General features: G+C 40.3%; 1 protein-coding gene across 1 annotated transcript in view; it reads right to left on the bottom strand.

The window, feature by feature from the left end:
- Positions 1-15,252, bottom strand: part of SUMF1 (sulfatase modifying factor 1) — a 33,618-nt gene that overhangs the window by 7,474 nt on the left and 10,892 nt on the right. The window contains exons 4-7 of the mRNA XM_065845870.2: positions 9,273-9,355; positions 6,950-7,072; positions 6,222-6,336; positions 5,168-5,281 (exon numbers count right to left, since the gene is read on the bottom strand). Coding sequence (XP_065701942.1) covers positions 5,168-5,281; positions 6,222-6,336; positions 6,950-7,072; positions 9,273-9,355 — 435 coding nt within the window. The remainder of the gene's footprint in view (positions 1-5,167; positions 5,282-6,221; positions 6,337-6,949; positions 7,073-9,272; positions 9,356-15,252) is intronic.

Here is a 15,252-nt window from a genome sequence, read left to right as displayed (position 1 = left end):
ACTGCCTCATGTCTTCATTTTGTAATCCTTTTGCTACCCCGGCCTTGCTGAAGAAACCTCAAATGTGTCACACGCAGGAAGAAGCCACCTGGGCTCTATTTCCTTAGCATATGAAGTTGAACCATTTTGTCTGGGTAGGCAGAAAGGTGCTGCAGCTCCTTGGTCTACCTGTAGCCCGAACTATCTGTGTTATCCAAAACAAAACCCCTTTATCTCAGTTTGGAACTGGGAATGGAAGAAGCAAAGGAGACAAAGTGGAATAAGAGATCTCAAATTCTTGAAAGGTGTTGAGATCTAGACAGCCCTTGCCAGGACACCCCTTCTGAGGCTGTACACTCAAGTCCCATCCAACACTTTTCTGGCCAGAGTTCTTTCCTCTGGGTAGTCTTTCTCCTACTGACATCACTTGCTTAAACTTCATCTCACTTTGCAAAGAACCTTAGCAGTCCTTACATCTGCAGATGTAGAAATGAAAAAATCATTCCTGTCTCAGCACTGGCTGCATCGGGAGTACCGAGACAAAAAAAAAAAAACAACAACCAACAACAACAACAACAACAACAACAAAAAAAACACACACAAAAAACCCAAAACAACCACCACACCCCAAAAAACTTCACTGCTTTACTTCCACAGAAGTACACAGACTTCAGATATGTCCTGAAAAGCCAAGATCCCCCAATCAATAATTTTGCTAGAATAACACATGCATTTAACACACTTGGTAAAGTTAGAGTGCAAAAACACTATCTGACTTTGGGCGGACAATGTTACAGCTCAATATCACACATTTCTTATAATTTAAAAAAGAAAAAAAAAGGAGAAAGTCTGTTGTTAGTATTTGCTCATGCTTATATCTTCCTTATAGATCAAGGAAACCTGCTTTGATTGTGCTTACCCATAATAAAAACTAATCAGAGCATGGCAATTAAGGTCACATTTGACTGAAACAAGCAAATCTCTGTTCCATGATGCCATTATCTGGTGAAGTGCACCACATGGTACTGAAGCGGAAGGGCATTTGCTGTCCACATGTAAAGAGCCAGAGCTCTCCAGACTTTGATCCCAGATTTAAAGAACAGATTTTTCTGTATACTGGCAAGTTTATTTTGCAGTATAGTGTTGTAACAGACATATTATAGTCTGATTGCATAATTACAAGTGCTTGTGCTATTCAATTACCAAAGCTTGTAAGCAGGATTAATCTTTAAAGAGTTATTAAAATATGTCATAAAACTTTTTATTAAAAAAAAAGCTTCTATTTCTTTCATTAATCAAACAAATGCTTTCTGAAGTTGCATCATAATTCCCTATGCACAGTCAGCTACACAGCCACCCTGTGCTAAATCAGTTCTCAAACAAGAACTGCAGGTCATAAGAAACTACGCACTGTATAGAAAATAATCTGAGCCAGAAGTCACCACAATTAAAAAGGCCCCATAAAGGTATTGTAGTTTGACTGATCGCACACACACACTTGCCTACTGCCTGCCAAATGATCATTTACATTTTTCAAACAACAACAAGAAAAATCTGGTGCTTCCTAGTCCTGCTCTTGTGCACCAACTAGTAGCTGCAAGATGTACTAAAGAACCATTTTTTGTGAGTTTGTCTTAAACTGCTTGTTTCTTTGGCTTCAATACTTACCTGCACAGGTCCTATACCTGGCAAAGAACAGGAAGAACATTGTTTGTTCCATGTTAGAGCATAAATCTAATAACTTCCAGAGTAGTAAACAACTTGCAATGCACTTCCAGGTGTCCCAGCTTACTTTTGCTCTTGGTAATTATTTGTGAACTCAAGATGATCAATTACAAAAAAATAAAGAATCTGTGTGTAAAATTCCGTATGTTCTCTGTAACCAATCCACAGCATGCCCCAAATCTCTCCAGTACTAGAAAATTGCTTTGAAGATTTCAGATGTTAAACTAAGTATGTTAAACTTTCACTAAGCTCTGACCCCCTAGAAGAATTCCTAGTCTTTTAGGCAGAAAGAACACAACCTATATATAGGTTACACTGACTTGTACTCTAGAGAGACTTAAGAGATTGGCTCTGATAGATATGGTGCTAATCATTTTTAATGTCTCAGAAAATACTGCAGCCTGGCTATTTTGGGACACCTTTTCCCATTATGAAATTCAGTTTCCTTATCCATTTAATCAGAAAAACCCTTTGGAATTCACTTTGAAGTGCTCTGCCTCAAACACTAGATACTGACAATTAGTTTCCATCTGAAAAAAAGCACTAAAGCATCATTGTTAACACCTAATTTTTAAATACTTTCTGAAGCATCTGCAAAACGTTTATGTCAAATTTAAAAACTTAAGCAAACTCACAGCCACTTAAGATTCACAGAGAGAAAAATTCATATGACATTTGTTTCTCCCCATCACCTTACTTCAAAACCAAAGCACTGTGCATTGACCTTACAAACACAACAGCATCTCTTTTAAATAAGTCATTCTAATGAAGGTGCAACACTGCAATTCTTAGGAAAAAGGATTTATTTTTTTCAAGCATCATAACACAGTAGCTGTAGTTCAGCAAAATATTTCAGTCTAGCTAGCTGGATTTTGTGCAACTTGGAGAAGCTGGCAAGGTTGACACAAGCAGATAAAGTTATTTTTGTTTTTAAACCAAAACAAGAAGTTAAGTAGCACCAATGGCAAGGAATGGATTAGTTGAAAGCTACAGTTTGGATGAAGAGTCCTGGATTATTTCTGTTATTGCTACAGTAACTTCCACATAAATTAGTCTTTAAATGCCTTTCATTTATAGCCAGTCACCTTATGTGAAAAAAACTCTAAGACCTTGCCAGTGATAGCTAAATAAAGAAATAATGCACATTACCTTGTGCTAACCTACAAACAAGACCGAACAAAATACTCTAGAACATATCTAGAGTACAGACCCAAGACATGTGACTTAAGTTCTATATATAGACAGCATCAGAAGTGTTTCTATTCTCCAGACTTGGTGTAGTTGTTCTGTTTTTCCCAACATCACCACTTCTTGCACACAGCTTCTACAGAGCCAGGCACTTTTCCCTGTCCCAGAGATCTGTTCCATCAGGAGCCCAACCTGACGCATGTGTCAGACAAAGACATGAACAAGAACAGGGACAGTGGCAACGTGCTACCAACTGCCAGCCCTGTGTTCTTTCCCAGCGACACAGATGCTGTTTGTCTCTGCAAGGGGTGGGTGGGCGAGGGGCCCTTTTCTCCTGCCCCAGTTAAGGCAGCACAGGCAGATCATTGTGCTCAGGTTCCAGGTACTGAGGTGAAGCTTCAGTAGTGAGAGGGGTTAAGCAGGAGTTTCCCTGGTACAAATCGTGGTGACCAGAGAGTCTGGAAAGGAAAGCTCAGCCTTGCTCTCTCTTCTCCTATCCTGACTTATGAGGTTGAAATCAAATCAATAATTTACCCTGATATGGCAAAGTTTGCTAGTTTTATTGTTCTTCACTTTCATCTAAATTTACATTCTGCTAACTACTCAAGACTTCATCTTTAGAAGTGTTGCTCTTAAACCAGCCTTGTTTCATTCATAAGATACAGAAAAAATTATCCTTAATTGCATATACAAAACTCACCAGAATAGAAACAGAATAGCAAGACAGCAGATGTTTCTTTCCTAATCAATCAGTATGCAAACAGGAAAAAAAACCACTAAAGAATCAGTCTGAATGCTGAATCTAAGTTCTATTAATATATACATTTCAGCTGTATATGTTATCAAGCCATGAGTCAATGTTGGAAAAAGACAGGTGTGTTTATACATTCAAGAGACAATTAATGCAATATTGCTTTCCATTATTGCTTAATTACAGAAACTGGTAGAAAACTTTGACTACTGTGAAATATTCAATTCACATATGTGTTATCTGTGCAATATGCAAAGAAAGTAGATGGGGATACAACACAGCCCAGGTCCCAAAGGAAAAGGGCTTCTTCAGCCATTGCTAAGATTGAATACCAACAAAAATCAGAAATTAGTCCATCCTATTTTAAATCAAACAAGGACAAAAAAGCTACAGTCCCAGGCATTTCAGTTACTTAGGAAGGTGCATGCAGTGCACTGTCCGACACAACTGAAGCCACTAGAAAGTCCTCCGGTATCTTAGTGGGATACAAGTAACCTGAGGTTGGTCAATGTGATCGGTATGGGTCAGGAGGTCTCCTGATGCTCCATCAGTGTGATGGAACTGCTAGCACAGATCTAGAGCAATCTAGACCCCAAGATGAGTCCGATTTCTCATGCTAGCAACATTGCCCTGGACAAACAGCAGAATGTCAGCCTCTGCAATGTACAGAACAGCAAAAAAAAAAGTTTAATAAATCTCTAAAACTGTTTCCAGTTACTGACTTCCCAGAAAGGGCTCCAGTTACATCTGGCACAGCAAAGAAAGACCGCACATATCGTAAGAGACCACAGCATGGGGATACTCAAATCCTGCAACAGAAAGTACCTGCCTGGTGAGGTTTCATCAGTTTTCTCATTACAGATAACTGTGTCTGAACAAAGCAAGCTCTGTGAGAGCAGAGCAGTGCATTTCTCAGATTTAGTCATCCTGGATGAATGAGAGAAAGGGAGACATAATGTTAGAACTTGAATCTGCTGAGAGATACTGCATGAGAAACCGCCCACCAAAAGCTTACCCTGCAGGACCTCTTTCTCTCCCTACCACACAGAAAAACAAAGATTAACCTCTCAAAGACTAGTAAGCTACTTCTCCCTATAAACTTCAGCTTTATTACATGTTCAGTTTTAAAGAATCTAGTAGAAGCCATAAAGATAACTCACAATGGTTTGTTTTCTACCTGAAAAAAAAAAGGTAGTACAGCTTGTAGCAACACAAACAAACTTTTTTCTTAAGTAACTCCACTGCATTGGCAAATTCTTGATGTATGTAATATTATGCCAGTTTGGAAGTATGTGATTGCTAAACAGTTGTGGAGGCCTGTGCAACAAAAAAATAAATGCATAAAATTGCACTACAAATCCAGTGTTGATGACTTGTCGTATACTGCCTAATTCACCAGAGCACAGCTCATCCCATCTCAGACACAGCAGAGAGGAACTAAGAACAGGTAGCTTTCTAACAGCAACCAGACCAGAGTGGCAAGAAGGAATTCTATACTTCATGTGATGCCAATAAAATCCTTACCGGGTTGTGAACTTCCTCTGTTGAATGATGAACAGCCCACCAGTCCGCCGTCCATTCCCAGGCATTTCCTACGATATTGTACAAACCGTATCCATTGGGAGGAAATGCAGTGACCTGTACAAGATATGGAACACAAGTGCCAGTTCAGTAAACAACTCGACGTGAAATACTGGTTTTAGTCCTGAAGATCAGTCTGCTGAAGGTACATTTGTCTTTGCCAAAAGCAGTCTCAAAAGCAGACACCAAACTAGTAGTGCAGAACTATAACAATTTAAATAAAACATAACATTTAAATAAAATAGAATGAAAGAATGAAGTATTATCACCCTCTGTGTTCTCAGCACCACCGTTCCGCTGTGGCACACAGCATCTTCTCACTAGTTTTGGAGACTGATCCTCCAAAGAGAGGCACTGTTTGACCAACAGACACAGAGCTGCACAGAGCATTAGTGACCTCACCTCCACACCCCTGCTTCATTCAAACTTCCAGATTCCCTTTCCCATCAAAGAAAAGCAAGGGTGGCTGTCACCTCTTGCATACACAGACTTATCTACTGATTAAACTTTTTGGACTCACTTTAACTACTGTTTAATAATTCATTCACATCCTTGATTGCCTTTAAAATCCCACTCCACTGTTGCCATATCAGACTCAACCTTTCCAAAAATGGAAGTTTCTTTTAAACTGTTGCACAATTTTCGTGCCTTGTAAACAACTGCCCAAAAAATGAGAGTTCAAAAAAAAAAATTGCAGTGCCAGGCAGAAAGTATTTCAGCATCTGACTATAAACTGACTGAAAATGGGGAAAAGAGGTCAATTGGAGAGGAACTAAAAGTTAAAACTGAAGTAATGTTTAGTTTTCAATTAGCTTTTAAAAAGTGTCCCTTGGTAATACTCAAGCCTGCAGTGAATTATAACGTAACTTTAAAAATCTAAAAGTGAAAGAGTACAGGAATGGAGAACAGCCATGGTTCACTGTGTTGAACACAGACCTCAATTTTAGGAAGACTTGGTTCATTTCCACATCATTAATTCACTCCAAGATACACTTACGGGTGCAGTTCCTTTGTATCCGTCCTCTGCAGTGTTATTAGTTGGGAACACCCCCTGCCAGATATTGGCATAATGTTGACCTTTTGGCTGAAGCTTGTTGCCCCATGGGAAAAGTCTGTTAAAAGACATACAGAAGAACAGTTTTCAAATCTGACACACACACCCCTTTCCTCCCCATTCAAGGAGAGAAAGGGTTCTACGAGGACAATTCATACATGGAGGAGGGAAAGGCAGCGCTGCCCTGTGCAGTACGTAGTCCAGGACACAGGGTGAAGAAGATCTAAACCAGTGATTCACCATGTCTTCCCCTGCTCCCCAAGCCCACAGTCAGGTAACAGGTGGGATCCACTGGCCCTACAGTTGCTGGGCAGTGATGCAGTTACATACGTCGTCAGCAATTTTGCAACTCTTTTGGCCTTAGCACTAAGGCCTTTCACTTCCCGCAATTACAGCTGGCCTGCATCTTGGCATTTTGTCACATCTCCTCCTCTCTTGGGCTCTCCACATTCTCCCCCCATTAGAGTTCAGATTACAATACACCATTTAGATATTTAGGGAAATTTCCTTACCTAAGGAATCTGTTCAGAATAAGTCAGTGTTATATTTACCACAGATGTGTATACTACACAAGAAAAAGACTTTGGGGATAATAAAAACCCACACAACTCTGCCTTACCTAGTAAATACCAGTTTTAAACATTTATCAGGCACACATTTACAACAGGTACCTGTTCTCAAGGCCCCCTCGACAGCTGTATTCCCATTCAGCCTCAGTTGGTAATCGCTTCCCTGCCCAGGTGCAAAATGCCGTGGCATCATTCCAGGAAACATGAAGAACTGGATGATCCATTCTGGGGAACAAAATAAATAGGACAATATCATCAGCAGGACTGGGCAATGTCACAGCTATACAGCACAAGCACTTTATGAAGCTCTTTTAAGAGGTGTCCGCAAAGGACAGTGAGGAAGTTCACAGTTCAGCTACAACTGGACAAGGCATCAGATTACTTTTACAGAAAAGAAACTATTTAAAGAAAAACAGCAAGATGCTGGAAGGGAAATGCAGTCATCAGAGAAAAAACAAGGAATATAAAAAATTAACTTCTGTTTATTTCATCATGCTTTCACATACAGCTCTCTACAGTTAACAAAGGCATTTATGGCTTGTGCTTTCTCATGGTCCCACCTCAGAGGCCTGCTGCACCCTGGAGCCAGTGAAGAATTATGGATACACTGGCTTCTGGGGAAACGTAAGTGCTCAGAGACCCAAAGCAAGACACCAGAACCTGCAGTATTACTGTTAAACTAGCCTAGCAAGGAGTAGTATCTTAACAAGAAGTCAAGATTCTCAATAGGAAAATTTACATTGCAGTCTAATAGCAAATGCTCTTCACGTCCCTGGGCACTCTTGTCTTTGCTGCAGGTTCTTTCTTTGCTGTCAGTTGCAGGGTTTCTGAGGGAGAGGTGAGACAAGAAAGAGTCCTTACTCCTAGCAACATCATCTTTTGCAGCACTCAATCAAGGAAACAGTAAACTGCAGATATTTAACAAAAAAAACCTTTTTCTTTGGGTGTTTCAAGCAATCCAATATACATAAAAGCTCCCATCTTTCCTATGGCTTGGTTCCAAGCTTGGCCTTACAATCTTGGTCTCTTTTTCCAGAAGAAGACAGAAACAATGGCTGTGCTTCTTGTCACAAAGATCCTCCCCATCCAAGGCTCTAATAGACCCTGATACTTCAAGCACTCAGAGTACCAGTCCAGAAGACATATACAGAGGAATTCTTATTAAATTGTCTTTCCTGCCTCATTTTATAAGCCAGTATATGCCTTTGGTCCATTAGGCTACTTACCCATGGCAAGTTCACTAGCAGTTTTACTAGGTTAGGTCTGTGTCATACTTCTGCAAGACTAGATTTGCATGGCAGGTTTCCAGATCTTATCTGCTCACTGTGACCTAAATTTCTCCCCCTAACAACACCTCCTGATATTATCTCTATTTTTGCCTCAGATAATTCTTCCATTGCCCTTGGAGAACAGACAACGGGCTTGTTACTAAGCAGTTCAGTCACCAGATGATTTTACACTAACATAGCTCTGTCCTTAGAGGACTCAAAAACATGCCAGCATCCACTAGATCTAGGCTAGAGAGTCAAACTTGAGTTCAAAAAGCAGTTCGGAAACTTCAACTCATCTGTTAAAGCAGCTAGTGCCAACTTCATTGCCACCTGCCTAGCCAAAGAGAAACTATGACAGTCACATCCCAATACGCACACAGAAATACACCTAACTGCAATAATGGCTTTTGACACATGCAAACCAGGGCTAGTTATGCAGTACCCACAAAAAGCAGCAGAGAAAAATGAAGCTTTTAGATTTGCTAGGTATAAAATTCATTCCACTTCTGAACTGAAAGAGATCATATAAAGAGGTGGATAAGCAAGTTTCATGCTAGCAAAGCATGGCACTCACTACAGGCTAAGAAAAAAATACAGTTTTCAGATTTTTTTTACTGCTTCTAGATAACAAGGTCATGACAGATATTCTGCCATAATCAGCCTACAAACTTGGAATACATTAAAAAGCACAAAACTCTTCAGTCTTCTGCTGCCAGAGAGACAGGCCTGCAAATCCCAGATGGAGGACAGACTACATGGACTCAGAGTACACACACAAGTAGTATATTAAGTCTTCCTCAACAAAATCAGACCTGCACTGATGCGTTAAAGTTGCTGATCCTCTAAAGACCTAATCTGCTTCCCTGCTGATGTATAAATGTGAATAGAAAACACACTGCGGCACATTTCAGTATGGTCTTTTTTTTCTTGGGTGGAAACTGCTTACAGACCTTTTTGAAATATTACTATGCTGTTGACCATACAACCACTGCATATCACATGCAACACACTAGAAGATGGGAAGATAGTCACAGAAGCAGCAACAAGCAGGTTACTAATTAAAAACCCTTTCTTGCATCTCCATTCCTGGTCCAAGTTTACATGTATATTTATAAGCACGGTGTGTTATAATGGAATGGCCATTGATGGCTTACCTGTTGGAGATATTCGAGTCACGACCCTCAGGGTGCTTCCAGTTGGCTCCCTTCACAGGCAACCACCAGGGAGCAGCTGCAACCTGCAAAGGGACAAGAATGGTCAGGGAAGAAGACTTAATTTCCCAGCTGAAGGCTATTGTGAAAAACTATGGTGTGACAACAAGCTACAAAGCTTTTCCTCACAACTCATGGCTCTGCCTGCAGCCAACTGACCTATTACGTTCCAGATAATCTCTGAAGAATCAAGATGACCATTTGATCCACATTACAATATTGCCAGACAGGGAACAGCCCAAGGTATGGGAGAGCACAAAGAAAATACCAAACAAAAAAACAAGCAAGAGGGACACCAAGTCATGAGCATACTTTTCTGAACTACTGTCCTCTGGCTGCCTCTCCTTCCCTCCTACATCTTCTTGCCTGCAGGTCTGATACTAGGCACAGTTTGTTCTCTTTGAAAGCACACCCTTCAGCACACTACCTGTGGTGGATCAGACTGTCCTTTCAGAAATTCTCAGTTATAGTTCTTCACCTCTGAAAACCTATGCCAGGAACATTCAGATGGTAATGGATGGAAAAGGTCATCTGGAACATTACAGTTTTACTAAATTATTTTACAAGAGTGTGCCCACAGTACAGTTAAACCAGCAAACCTCCTGCCTGACTTTATTCTGACACATTCAGAAGAGATGATTAAAAAAAAGGCAGAGAATTTTCATGTCAATTATTTGCTCCCTAGGCTCAGTGTTTTGGAATAACTAAAACAAAACCCTGATGACATCCTTTAAATAGGCTCAAAACATGCATCTTGAAACACATTTGCTCTCCAGTTAATTAACTCAGTAAGTAATATTAAATTATTTGCTATCAGTGCTACCAGCTTCCAGAAGGTGGAGACAGAAGAGCCACAGAAGTGAAGCTGTTTTTTCCCCCCCCAGTTGGTTTGCTGTACTTGTGTACTTCTCTCTAACCAAAAGTCTCAAATTCAGTTCTGAAATACATTCATTAAAGATTTATTCTATTAAGCTTACTTCAAAGCTGAGACAGTCAGTGCACAGCATGTTTAACTATACTATTCTGATTCACATTCACTTAGAAATACTTCTCTTAATAATGGGTCCCTTTCAGAAAATTGAGGCAAAAAACCCCACTTACGATAACCATTAATAGTGGGTTTATGCCAGCAGCTTGAGTGCTTGCTTCCGAAATACTTCTATTACAGAGATAATATCCATAATGAACAAAAATCAAAGCAAATAAGCCTCCAATGCTTCCGGAGTTAAACAACCAACCAGCTGGTTAGCCCTAGACTAGGAGATCCAGGTGCTCCTCTAATATTGGTCTGTAGAACAACCTCCAGCAACTTCTGCCTTCTTTACTGCTCCTCAGCTTGCCCCACTCAAGAGACAGCAAAGCAAAGTGGAATATTCATTTATCTTCATCATGCTGCTAAAACAACTTTCTAAAGTGTTATACGCACAGGTAGGAATTACGCCAAGAGTGATATCCTTTAACTCACCAAATCCTTCACAGGAAAGTCCAAAAGTAAGAGTCACTGAAAGCTGGTACTTGGGAGACTGAGTGTCAGTCTGGTCAGACAATCCTAACAGCAGCTCTTCAAAAGAAGCTGCATTCTTCCACAGTGACGAGCATTTAACATGTAATTACATTTGTGTGAGAGAAAACATTATCGACAACAAACATAAATTTTAAAGAAAAACTCTGGTCCAAACTATACATCAGATCCTTCATTTGAATGTTTTAGTAGGAAAGTAAACTGAAGAGCCTAAGAAAGTGTTGCTAATACACAAAGACATAGTAGCTTAAGTATTAAAGTATCTGATCAGTCAATGCTATAACAGCTCCCCTGACAGCTTTTCACTCTCCTCCCATCATCACACACAGCTTTTGCCTACAGCATACATCTGGGTACCTTACCTAAAAGCTCATTAAATCAATAGCAACCCTGGGCTAAAGCTGCAGAGTTGTTGGCTTAAGCTCAGCTGAAGAGCCCCCAGCTCTTTGCGAGCTCTAGGCAGGAGCGCTGGGACCCCTCACCATGCTGCGGGACTCCTCCAGGCTGGGAAGCCATCCACACGGGTTCCTGATGCTCTCTTCCAAAGCCAGAAGAGAAGACATTGGTGTTAAGTACAAAAGAAATAAAGATGCTCTCAGCAGCTTGCTGATGACTGAGAGGTTCTGTCCATGGCTCTCCATCTAAATGGTACCTTCCAGGAATACCACTAAAGTAATGACATTTCTTAAAGATGCAGCTTTCTGATCTCCCTAGCACGACAAGCACATAAATCAACAACACCAACCACCTAATTCTGGCTCAGTGTCTAAAATGGCAATGACACCATAAGCGGCGCCACTACTCTTTTCAAAAAAAGCACAAGTAGTATTTGATCTTTTACTAGAAACTACAGCTCTGTTACTGAGTGTTCAACCCCAAAGATGGGATCTCCATTCAGAGAGATACTATTGCTCAACTCTCATACCACTAAAGCTTCAGAATGACCAACTTGCTAAACAGATACTAGAGTCAATAGGTTTAAAACTGGTCAGATTTAACCAATTCTTTGTATGTTTTGAGCTTTAACCTTTCATCTATACTCAAGATAGGAGAGAAATACAAAGTTAGAATTTTGCAGCTCTTTAGGAAAAATAAGAGAGCCTCAGTACCATTTGCTAAAGGTTCTCTGTGGATCTGAAAGACCACAAGTAAGATTTCATCCTGATAAGTTTCTAAGCACAACAGATTTTTGTAAATTAAACTGCTGGGTTTTGGATTAAAAAATAATATCTCTGCAGGAGACTGGCAAAGACTTACACTTTAGAAGACTTGAATTTTGCAAAACCTTTTTGTTATGCAAAGAGAAAGCAGATGCTTTCAATCAGAATGGTTTATTTTAAACTGAGAAAAATACAGCCTCTCCGCATGAGAGCACTATGTGTCCACGTCTTCTGTTTCTGGCTCTGCTGAGCCAAACACCAAATGGCTGCCAGTCTTTGCAGAACACCCAGATCTTTAGAGAAGTTACACATATAATACTAGGGCAGTGATAATGGTGATAGACTACATACAGCATTCAATAATTAATTGGAAACTTATCTAAGTCAGCCACTGAGATCAGTGAGTGTGCACCAAGATGCTCCTTCCAATGAGAAAGTCATGCACCTGAAATTTACAGTCCTTTGAAAAAACTTCTCGGAAGTCTTTAAAGATTTTAATTGCTCTAAAACTAATTAGTAGGAGAGCTAATTAGGCAGACATGTTACAACATCACAGTTAATACAGCAAAGCCCTCCCTTGCCACTAATGAGCTTAGTACTTTCATAATGCTTAGTGTTCTTATGCTTCAGTCCCGAAACATGTGTTCTGTAGACTGCCAACAGATTCATTTTGTAAAAATAGCAGCATCTGCTGCTGAATAGATCTTGAAGAGATACTGAATTAGAGGACAATATCTCCTTCATTTTGATTAACTCTTTACAGCATAGCCTATCGCTTGTAACAGAATTGGTTAAACACAACTGCCCTGCAAACGTTACACAACCCCCTCCATCTCCAAGGAAATGCAGCCCTAGGAGCCAAGCACACTCCCGAGGCAGAGAGGCTCAGTGCCTGGTCTGGTCCCATACAGCTGAAAACTTGGATTATCCAGCTCTCTGCTCCAGGATTAAACTTCAAGAACTCACTGTTCTGCTTATCACAGACTCATAGTGCTGTGAAGAAATGAGAAGATGGTATGATGATACTGGGTAGATATACTAATAGTTAACTTCAACCTACAAGTTTTCCACTCAAATAAAGCCATTTGCAGAACTGAAGGCTGTACTCCCACTATCAGCCTGCATAAAATTCAAAGTTTTAAGTATTCAATTTTCTTTTCAAAGTAGGCTGGGACAACTTTAATTGCTCCATCAACTTGTGATTTCAAGATTTTTTACACTACTTCACAAATATCTTGAAAATTCCTTCCTAAATATACTGAAATGTGAAAGAAGAACATCAGGAAAGTCAGTTGCATCGTCAGCATTACACCCTCACTAGTACTGCAAAATCAGCAGAGGAATACTCTTAAAAACATACCCAAAAAAGCACCCAAGAAACCCCAGCGATAACCATTAAAACATTTGTATTATTGGTGGACCTAACATGGCACTGGCCATGTTAGAACAAAACAACTCCCCACTTTAGCTCCAAATTACCAAAAATAACTCAACTGAGTAACTAACCTTGGCTCTAATTCCATTTCTAACACAAAGCAAATCACTTGAAATAAAAAAGCCGTAGATTTTAACCTTAAGTCAGGCCCATAAGATGATGAGATATTCATGTTGTTGCCCAGACACATAGCACTAAACATCTTTTTTTTATGTGATACACTATTATAAAGCTATTTTAATGTAGTAAGGCCTGCATATACTAGGTCAAGATAAGCGTCCGAAAGAAGCAAAAGTTATCACAGAGTAAGAACTTTAACAATTGTGGATCAACTGTCTAAAAAGAGATGTTCTGAGTGAAGGTAATCTAAGTCTGGAAAACACTTCAAGAATCTTTAAATGGTGTGTTATTAAAGAAAGATACGCACACTTCAGTTTCAGAAGCTGACTTAATAGGCTACCACTTGTTTGATTCAGATTGTGGTAAGCACTAAACCTCTTTATTTTACAAAAGCATCCCCTTGGCTACAAAAGCAACGCATGCATCAGCTGGAAGCAGGAAAGGTGTGAAGCATTATCTCTGGGAAATACACCCAGTGGTCTCGACACTGCCATTGATAGGACACAAGAAAAAAAATCAGTTATTCAGCAAATAATGTATTTTTTTGATGAGGTTTTATTTTATCCATGTAAGGCAGAGACACATAAATCTCATCAATTTTTCCTCATCTCAGCATTATCCTAAACCGTGATCAGCTGAAAAACTACTGAAGAAACAGATAGACAGAAAATAGAACATTTTTAGAAGGGCAAGAAGTTTAAGAAATAAAAACAACTACTGCACAGCGAATGAGCCACTGTCGTTTTCCCCTCAGAAACCACAAAGATATCACATTAGGTGGAGTCCCAGTCACAAGTAAATTCACTTTATTTTTCTAAGTAGCACTAGTGTATATTCCCAACAACTCTCAAAACTTCTTTCCCTGCTAAGATTCAGGGCAGAGATCTGTCTGCCTCCTCCCAGGCACTTATTACAGCACATCCTTCCCTCCGCAGTTCAGGAGCCCACTGCCAGGGAAGCAGAGCGCAGGTACGGAAGGATCAGCCAAGCGCTGGGATAGTGCTGCAGTACTGCCAGGCACCAGCGAGCAGCAGCTGTTCCAGGCTGCTGCACTCACACAGCCCAGCTCTCAGCTGACACTCACCCAAGCAGCATTTTGGCTGGCTGCTGTCACTGCACTCATGAAATTCCGCTCGGGGTCAGAGCAGGAAATCAGGGGAGGGCAGAGACAAAGCTTAGCCTCCCTCTGACTCAGCTCTGCCGTCAAATTCAGAAGCCCTCAAATCAGGATGGGCAGTTTGAAACAAGCCAGAGCCATGCAGTGGTCCCACTTAATTTTAAAGCCATTTCCAAATGGAAGGAAAAGCCCTCTGGCAGACGCACAATCTGTGCTCACCTTCACCAGTCTGCAGCTCTGCTTCTCCTTTTTATCGGCACACTGGAAATGGGATGAACATGACCTATTTCTATGCAGCACATCATCTCCATAGCAACAGGCTTGTGTTTAAGTTGAAACAGCTGTAACTGAGTCACAGAGACACTGCAATGTAAATAGTGTGGAACTGAACGCTGCTTCAGGGCTCAAGACAAAGACTAGATCTCCCCCAGCCAGTTATCGAGGTTGTCATAGTAGATGCATAAGGGAGCCATAATCTACATATGCAGCTATAATTCATATTTGTACTTGTAAATATGCTGCAGAGAAGAATAAACCTTCTATGATTATGCATATAAACCAAACTGAAA

The sequence above is a fragment of the Patagioenas fasciata genome, chromosome 10 (assembly GCF_037038585.1).
Source record: "Patagioenas fasciata isolate bPatFas1 chromosome 10, bPatFas1.hap1, whole genome shotgun sequence".
In the NCBI taxonomy this organism is placed as follows: domain Eukaryota; kingdom Metazoa; phylum Chordata; class Aves; order Columbiformes; family Columbidae; genus Patagioenas; species Patagioenas fasciata.
The sequence above is the reverse complement of the archived record's forward strand: the minus strand, read 5'-3'. Positions and strand labels throughout refer to the sequence as shown.